The sequence below is a fragment of the Cyclopterus lumpus genome, chromosome 19 (assembly GCF_009769545.1).
Source record: "Cyclopterus lumpus isolate fCycLum1 chromosome 19, fCycLum1.pri, whole genome shotgun sequence".
Taxonomy (NCBI): domain Eukaryota; kingdom Metazoa; phylum Chordata; class Actinopteri; order Perciformes; family Cyclopteridae; genus Cyclopterus; species Cyclopterus lumpus.
This window is the reverse complement of record NC_046984.1, coordinates 14,800,322-14,810,041: the sequence shown is the minus strand read 5'-3', so window position 1 is coordinate 14,810,041 and position 9,720 is coordinate 14,800,322. Positions and strand designations below refer to the sequence as shown.

The window sequence follows — 9,720 nt, the reverse complement described above, 5'->3', positions numbered from 1 at the left end:
GACCGACGTCAACATCACAATTTTTTTTTAAAAACAAGCAGCACTCTTGTCTTCTTCTCCTCCTCCTCCTCCTCGTTGAGGCCGAGTACGTCTGCACCTTTGAGCCGGACGGGGAAAAAATGACGCCGCAAAGAAACCCACGACACCTTTTTGATTAGAAACACCTCAAGTTCACTAGATCAAGGCAGCTCATCCCGCACCGCACGACAGGGCAACGCGAGCCGGCAGCTCGTCCACATAACGAGGGGGAGGCTGCGAGAGCCATCGACGTGCCGATGATCAACGCCCTTCACAGGAGTTTCATTATTGAGCTGACGAAATGACTGCAGAGTATCTTAACTGCTCAAAATATAAGATTCCACCCATCAGTTACAGTGAAAGCTGATGCCTGTGACCTCTGTGACCTCCTCTGTAAACGCTCTCCGTCCAGCATGATATCTGCGAAAATACTCAGAACTGCTTGGCCAAACTATCTTCTTCTTCTTCTTCTTCTTCTTCTTCTTCTTCTTCTTCTTCTTCTTCTTCTTCTTCTTCTTCTTCTTCTTCTTCTTCTTCTTCTTCTTCTTCTTCTTCTTCTTCTTCTTCTTCTTCTTCTTCTTCTTCAGCGGGTCGTGACGAAAGCCGCCATTGCTCTTCCGACGTGATCGAGAACTTCCCGATGAAGTTTCTCAACAGTTTGCGGCGACTCTGACAAGTTTTTTTAAAGTCCGTTCACATTGAGATTCTGTCGGGGTAAACCTTCAGACTCTCTAATAATCTCCTCTCGTCTGCAGATGTACTTTAAGTTTGCCTCTGATAAGGCTGCCGGAAAAAAGGGGATCAATACTCGACGAATCAATCGGATCAATAATCAGGGAGATTAGGCAGTCAGTGCGGTAGAGAGGATCTTGAAGTACTCCTCTCCCCTTGCATTCCTAATGACAGGCGCACTTGAACACGACTTCAATGACACAGCCCTTCTTTTTAATTTCACGTTAACTTTTTTAAGCCTTTGTACTTCATCCCACGTTGTCACCGGAGGTGATTCCCTGCAGTGAATAACAACTTTTTTTTTTTGTCGAAAACAGCTAATCCTTTACATAAAAATAAAAGTACACGCTTCCACCTCTGCTCCATTTTACAGTGCGAGACTTCACGACCGACGTAAATCCAATAAAGACTCATTAAAGTGTTTTTTCGGGGAATCTTTTGTCGCCTTTCGTGCATAAATCAAGTCGTGATTAATCCCAGACACCTGCTGCTGCATTAGCTCTCAGGTACAGTCGCTCAAACAGCCCTCCAACCCCCCCCCCCCCCCCCCCCCCCACCCCCCCACCCCCGCAGGTAGAGAAGATGTGTCGTGACCCACGGTGTCTACGGCTCCATCATCCACGCTTTACATGACTGTCACAGTTTAAAAAGACAAGATCATTTATTTCATTCTCACCCCCCGCTATGCCTTTTTTTTTAATAAGCAACAGTCCCTCAGCCTCAGGGTACATATTGTTATTACTAGCGTAACATTTTTTTAAAAATCATAGTTTCTTTGGGGTACTATTTTAATACCAGGTGTGTCCCAAAATGAAAGGACTTGAGTTTCTAGTGCAAAATAAGTCAGGTAGATGAAGAGCAGTTGCCCTAGGCTCATTGAATCCTTATATTGTAAACACAAATAATAAGAAAGGCGAAAGAGAAAACGTCCATACCTCTAAAGGTACAAATATATCTCGAAGCTGTATCCATCAGAAAAGTCTTAGTGTGTTTTGGGCCGAAGATCTCGCGTCGTAGAGGATTTTAGGGCTTGAGCCTGATTATAATGGGACCCATTTGTACGACATCAAAACGTGTTTTGTTTTTTTTTCTCGCCGTGCATCAAATTCCGATCACTCCCTTTGCAAAGCGATGAGAGCTGGTGACGAGTGGAGTCCATTCCTTGATGCACAGCGTCTCCCATTGTCACGGCGAGGACGAGACACAGGCCCCAACGTTTGAGCAGTTACCCGCTGCCCTCTGCTGCCGGCAAAGCAGAGCTGCAAACAGGCAGGAGTGAGTGTTTAGACTCGTGGGTTTCACGGGTTTTCCACAAAGAGCTCGGCGCGCGACGAGCAAATGGAATAACGATCATCGGGAGCGTGTCACGTAAACCGAGCGCGGCCATTTGTTGTAATCCAGGAGGCTGAGCTGATCCTCCCCGTGCACTGTTACTGAAATACATCCACCCCTCACACACACACACACACACACACACACACACACTCCAAAGAGACAACCGATAACAATAGATGTTGTAATACAACTGTAGGAGAGACCTTCACATACAGTGCTGGCTGCGCCCAGTGTAACAACACACTCAGAATTGCTTCTAACCATGATTTTGAACTCACGTTCTGTTTCAAAAGTCTTTTTTGGGGTCACAGCTGTTGACCACGGTTACCTCGAATTACTTCTACAAAGTACTTTTACGCAGCGAAGCGTAAAAGTACTCAAATCATCGATTTTACCAATAAAACTCCAATAACAATTGGCGTTATTAGAGTTTTCTAGCTGTTTATTCTCATTGACATCTCTGATTGACCCCAACCATAAGTCTACTAGTGTCCATTTCTTTGCCTGTAAATTACATTTTGGCAAACAAAAGGAACACATTGTTTTATGCGCAACCCATATCAAATATAAAACATTAAATATGTATTTGTTCTTATAATAACATTGTCTTTTTTGGTCATTTCTGCCTTCAATCAAGCCCAGTTTGATGCAATTACATCACCAAATATTCTCCAATACCGATATCTGTTGGACCCCAGACAATAAGAAAAGTCAAACTAATAACACCTAAACATGGTTAAATATAACTATTATTTGATGATAGCCTCTAAGCTCCTTCACTACCCATCTCTAAAAATATCATACTATCCATACAATCCTATAAAATCCCACTCTTTGAGCAGCGTCGGAGGACATCTTTCCTAATCTTAAAGGATGGAGTAACGATCCACCATCTTTGAGTTGCCCTCAGCTATGCCCGAGGAGCGGAGGGACTGAAAGTCAGTCGGACAAAAAGAATATAGAGTCTGCAGCAAGCAGTTCAAAAAGATTGTTAATTTTATTCCCCCGTTGTGTTGAGGAACACGGTTCAGAACCGCAAACAACAGTCCTACGGTGTGTGTTTTTTTTCCGGCCTCCACTTTTGTTGCGGGTGATAACAGAGGCGCCGAGGACGAGGTCCACCTCGGAAATCCTGAACAATTACCGACACGAACACCGCACTAAAGCCCGTGATTGACAAGAGACGGCTGAACATTTTCAAACCCGGAGTGAAAACGTGTCCAATAGCGTGAGCGGTGATTGAGCATCGAGGGGGAAGATGGCCTGTGGACACGTGCAGACGCATAGACGGCGGGGTTGATTAAAAACGACTGATCTGCTGTCTCCTGTCTTTATGAATTAATGCCATGTCAAGGTGGATCTCCGTGGAAATGGACTACGGTGTCACTCAAACTTTAACGACCAAATATGCTCGGCTCGCGCACGGCTCCCGGTGTGAATTATTGACAAAGCAATGCCTGTCGTGTTTTGAAAAGTCGGAAAGCTGATGGAGCTCGTTGATGAACTCGGTTCCAGGAGAAACATCTGTGCGGAATCTGCATTCAAATGGCGCGGCAACCATTTCCTCTACAACAAAAGTGTGTGTGCGAGAAAATTAGAAGGCAAAAGAATTACCTGAAGCGGAAGAAGAGTGAAGGAAACTGAGCAGAAATGTGCTTCACAGCGTAGCATGATGGGCCCGTTAACTGTGCTCTGCCGTTGCAGGTATCATGTTATTTTTTTGTCTAGAAGTGGGAATAAAAGATGGGAATTTCTTCTGTGTAAACCATTTATATCCTTAAAGGCTTATTACTCTGGCTATGTTTGGATTTATCTGTCTTGACTGTAAAAGATAATTGAACCCATAAGTCAGCTGGTTTGGTTGAAACGTGTGTTTTTGTCACAGCAGGCGAATGTTTGGGCTTTTTGAGCAACCATAAATTACGGTTAATCTAGGAACCAAAATAAATAGCTGACAGAATGTATACAAGTTAAACAAATAACGGCATTCTTGCAGGAAGCAAATTGGGCCTCTGGGCTTACTGTATCCACTTTACTTAAAAAATGACATGTAATGTAACTTCAGTTTAAGAAGAGGAAAACCAAAGGAAAAACTAAAGATAGATAGATAGATAGATAGATAGATAGATAGATAGATAGATAGATTTGACATTACCCATAAACCATTTCACTAGTCAAACAGGATTATTAAAAGCCTACTGTGGCTGCTTTATCTTCTTAAAACAGGAATGTGAGGCAGTCTGACCTTGGGTTGCTTGAGAAAACCTGGAGCACTGACATCCGTCTGCTGAGTTAATAATTTCCTGAAAGCATTTTAATACAACTCAAAGTTTTCTTTTACCTTTTTTTACACACACGTTGTATTGATCGATTCCCCTTTGAATAGGCGCTGTCCTGCTGCCTTCATGTCTGGTAACCCTCTCATAAAAGATGATTGACATGCTGTTAGCCAGGTCTTGACCGGTATAATCACGAATCAGAACAACGCACACGGGAAGCGAAAGAGCATCTTGTCTGACAAGCTAGCAGCTAGCAGTTAGCTACACTCAGTTTATGACAAGATTCAGTTAGCCTACTTTAAAAGAAAAAATATATATTTTATACCAACTACGAGCAAGTGAAGGCAACGGTACTTTTCAATTAGCCAATCAAATTGCAGCTGTGCAACAGGAAATCTGACCCACGTGGCATCACGTTTGAACCACCGGCTTTCAAATACAACAATAAAACAGTTTTAAATCTATCAGATTCAGCCACTGGCCTTAAATTGTGGAACATTGTTAAATATCAATAGGTGCTTTTTTAGGTCGTACATTTATCAAAGATTATATTAATTTATTTACATTTTTTCCCACTATTTTTCTGTTGTCAGGAGGCTTTTTGGGGGTGAATCTTGGAGATTAACTGACTTGAGCTGGAGTTGACAGAAATTGCCCATGCTACTTTTTTAAGGCTGATTCTGATCTGTTGCTTTTCTCTCTCACTGCATCTGAAATTGCACTGCTTCAAAACTGCTTTTACAGTGATGTATGTAGTTTTCCACCAGAATTGTGTTCCTGTCACAAGAGAAATTCAAGATCCCAAGATGGTAAATAGGATATAGGATCTCTGAAATAAAAACAGCTACACACAAAAAGAGATTCCCTGAATTTTCTTTAATTTATGCCTTTTCTTTTGAAAAGCTTCAAAGTTTTATGTCTTGGGGCTACAAAACAAAATCTGAAGAAGAAATCAGAAAATCACTAGCGGAACTGCCTGCAATTTACTGACAGAAATTGTAATGCAGTGGAGAGGGACCCCTGTAGACACTGCTTCATTTTACGGGATCATAACTGATGTGGAGAAAAATAGACGCCAGAACTTTTCACTGCTTTTCTCCTTTTGGCTATTAAAAAAATGTACTAGAGAGGATTTGGTTTTGCTTCAAGAGTTTGGATTTGTGACATGGTATTTAAATCATTCTGGCGACAGCCCTGTGTACGTCTGTCTTGGAAGAGTTCTTCCTCATCCCAATCGAGGTCGATGCCATCAATGTTTGTTGTACCAGCTCCACAGGGAAGTAAATGAGTCTGCACCATAGTGTTTTGGAGCCGATAGGGAACAAGTTTGGAATAGTTAATTGCTTTAATGTACAGTGAAATTACACTTTGTCCACCTGTGCATCCATTACTGCATACAATGTCAAACTGTTCACCCAGCAGCTGTCACCAGCAGCTTACATAAGCCAGGAGAAAGGGCATGTGAGGTGTTGTGATCACTCAGGTGAGGTAGAGGAACAGTCTATATCCTTATTGCTGCTCCAAGAGCTCAATGAAAAACAATGCCATGTATTGGAGGAGGACAAAAAGCGCCACACAGAAGGTGAGTAATGGCCTTCATACATAATAGTCACGCTTTACAGGCATTATATCCTTTACGATACCTGCTGTGTTCAAGGAAAATGCCTATCGTTATGATTATGTGTCCAGTTAAGCACCAAATGAATACATTTAGTGATATGCCAGAGGCAACAAATCATTGACAAGCACTAGGCTGAGATGAAACACACATTAGACTAAAACCTTCTCATATACATTCTATAGCTCCAACATGGATGAGATTAAAATGAAAAAAAGCAATCAGTATATATATATATATATATATATATATATATATATATATATATATATATATATATATATATATATATTACACCTTTTAAGAACATGTATAGGCTCCTCTGACCTCTATATCTTATTGTTCTAGTTGGAACGCATGTTTCAGATTTGGTACTTTGGTTAAATTAGACTTCTCAGGGCAAAGAAAGGCAACATTTAATTTGAAAACTTTTCTTAGAGTAGGTTGAGTTACTTTCCTATAATCTTAACGTGGCCTTTTGGCATATTCACAATTCAGTCAGCTTCCTAATTTGTTTTGCCATTACAAAATCAATAGAGTGTATCAAAATGCACATCAGCATAGAAAATAGCTTAGTATACTCTATAATATCGGTAGATTTCTTTTTAAACAACTCATGTTTGACTTTACAAACGACTACGGGTAAATCGCTTTTTTCTTACCTAACATTGGCTCTCTGCACTTGCCGTAGCGTGGTATAAATTCCTCCCCAACCGGAAGTTCCACCCCTCTTCATCCCCTCTCTGCCAGACTGAGTGAGTTCAACACTGACACATAAACAGAATCGCAATTTCTATCATCATCCATCCGTTTTAATGTTAATAATCACATCCTCGGTTCTGCTAAATTAAACTTAATCAATCTAGGAGCCGGATGACGGGATAACAATTGGCTTTCCAACACTTTTCTCCCCGTTGTTATAACCGATGAACTGACACCATCTTTTTTTCTGTCCTTCCCGCAGCGTTCAGTCCGCTGACACGGCAGCATGGTAAGGACCACTTCTCATTTAAATACTTGTGAAAGCCAAGTCTGCAGACCTGGAAAATGTTGAATATTGCTCGACGGGAGACTTGTTTGTGGTGTTTTTTTAAAAATTTTAAAACGTCGTGTTTTAGTAGTTGTGATTAGCATGCTGCTACTCGCCTGGGCCAACCGGCTGCGACCTGTCGCACAATAATGACGTATCCTCGAGCCCTTAGCGGTTTGATTTTAGCTAGGGCTATGAGGCGCTAGAGGTAACTACTCTAAATCTACTAGTCTGACGCTGTTAGCTATAACAGTAGCATTTATTTATGCCGTCAGCAAGACATGCAAACATCCCAGGCTGACGTGCTCGTGATGCTTTTTAAGTCTTGCAAGAGTAACGATGGACCTAGTGCTGGGTTTCGATTTCTAGCAGAAACATCAGTTCCACCGGTCCCCTGACATCACTTCGTCGTTCATTCTCGATCTGTGGGTTATTAGATTTTTTTGTGTTGCCCTCGAGACTTAATTGTGTTTCCTCTGATCTTGTGTGTGTGTGTGCAGCCTCGCAAGATCGAAGAAATCAAAGATTTCCTGCTGACAGCCAGGAGGAAGGATGCCAAGTGTAAGTTGTGTACTAGTTGTACATATACGTTTTGCTCACTTGGATGTAATGTGTAGATAGGTGACTGGACAGGTGACAAATTGCAGTCTTGCCCCTGGAATAAAATTAAACCGTACACGTGAGCTTTGCCCAAGTAAAACAGCCCCGGCTTTTCCTTCCTAATTGACTCCTTCTTACCAAGGAAGTAGACGGTGTGATTTAGTTCAAATGTGTTTTAATATTTCCTAGTGTAACCTGTAGTCTTGCTCACCAGAACATCCCACAAAGTCTACAGGCATACAAACACCGTAAGATATGTGGACGATAACGATAGACTGTTCACATTTGTCTTGTATTTTTAAGTATTCTTCAGAGTTCCCGTAGTCGTGTGTGTTTGGCAAATGTCGTGGCAAATGATTCAGAAATGATTGACCTGCAGGATAAAGCACTTAATGCAGTCAGTTTTGAAATGTGTTCAAATTGTGATTTTTTTTTTTTAAGTGCAGTTTAATCTGAACTGGCTCGTTTGTCTTCCTCCAGCCGTAAAGATCAAGAAGAACAAGGACAATGTTAAGTTCAAGGTGCGCTGCAGCAAGTACCTGTACACGCTGGTCATCACAGACAAGGAAAAGGCTGAGAAGCTCAAGCAGTCCCTGCCCCCGGGTCAGTATTCTTCTTTCACACCCGTTCATTATTTCAGGGGGGTATTATTGAGACGCAGCAGTCTGGAAAATGCGGTCTTTGCTAAAACATAGAAATTGTAGTTGATGACATTGATTAGATTAAAAATGTACATTTGAGTGAAGGTTGTATGTTCTCTGAGTCCGATTTAAAGGTGCTACTAACTGCTTTAACTTGCATCTGTACAAGGATGCACATGCATGCCACAAGAACAGGAATGACGTGATACAGTTGTTGACAGCAGAGGATGGTTATCGCGGTCGCAATGCACTGTAAAAGGAAATGTGCTCATAAAATAACTCAAACAGCATTCAGAGGAATGCATTGCAGCTCTGTTACAATGTAGGGAATGGATTCAATGTGTTTATTTGGCCTTAAGTGCTAAACCAGTGCATAATTTGTCAACATATTAGTTAAAACTATAGCTTACAGTATAAACTAAACTGGGTTTTGTATCATTTTGAATGAAGAGTCCTTTGGGGGTAGATGATATTTGGTGCTCGTGGAAAAGGACTAACTGCAACTCAAATTTCAATTATTGATGCGGCTGGCAAGGTGGTTTATATTAGAATTAAAAGTCTTGAGGCTGACGACTGTTTGGGGCCAGAACGTCTGTCAGAATATAATAAAAAATACTTTATGTTGAGGCTCATTGCTACAAATGCCAAACAATAACTCTCACTGATTAGGAGAAAAGTATACACGTTAAAAATGACTTCAGGGCAGTGGACTCGTGCAGAATACAAAGGAGGAATAACTGTTTAGGTGTGCAGCCCAATGGCTCGCCTTTTTGCGGAGTTCCCAGTTGACGCCCTAATCTATACAGGCCTAGTTGTTCAATTAAATATTATCGCTGTTATGATCCTGATTGATTTTTTACTAAAGTGCGTGTGAGGGTTCGTTTTTCATTCTGTTAATCTGAATTTGCTTGTGGCGGATTTTTCCACTCTTTATACATTATCGAAGTTGATCAATGAAGAGTAGGAGAATAGTAGTTGCCCTTAAATGAGCTCAGACTTTGTGCTTCTGATGATTTGACAATAACAAAACCCAGAGTAAATACAGCATTCGGTTGCATCCATCTTCTTAGGAGACCTGCCAAGCTGTGATGGAAATATAATTGGTCGGACTACTACGATTGCACTTATTAGGTTGAACTGTGTGCATTGAGTTGCTTTTTAAGTAATTGGAAAAAAATCATACAATTATTCTTCTTAGATTGAAAGATTTCGATCAATTTAAAAATGTCTGGCGCCATAGTTCCACTTCGAATGAATAATCACAAGAGGGAAAAATGTTTTTTAATAATAGTCTGTTGTAGAAAATGAGTTCCCCGTCTTTACTGGCATGATGATATATTGCAGTGAATATTTTCTAATCTGTTGTAATATTTTTTTTTGCAGGTCTGGCTGTGAAGGAGCTGAAGTAAATCCGTGATGTACAGATAATTGTAATAAAAATTGGAAAATAATGGTACTTTGCCTGTG

The 9,720-nt window shown here is 41.1% G+C and overlaps 1 protein-coding gene across 1 annotated transcript; it reads left to right on the top strand.

The window, feature by feature from the left end:
• Nucleotides 1-6,684: 6,684 nt before the first annotated feature.
• Nucleotides 6,685-9,709, top strand: rpl38 (ribosomal protein L38). Its single transcript, XM_034559425.1, has 5 exons — nucleotides 6,685-6,737; nucleotides 6,947-6,973; nucleotides 7,513-7,573; nucleotides 8,093-8,215; nucleotides 9,637-9,709. Exons 2-5 carry the CDS (start codon nucleotides 6,971-6,973, stop codon nucleotides 9,660-9,662), a joined length of 213 nt encoding a protein of 70 aa, XP_034415316.1. The 5' UTR covers nucleotides 6,685-6,737; nucleotides 6,947-6,970; the 3' UTR covers nucleotides 9,663-9,709.
• The last annotated feature ends 11 nt before the right edge of the window (nucleotides 9,710-9,720 follow it).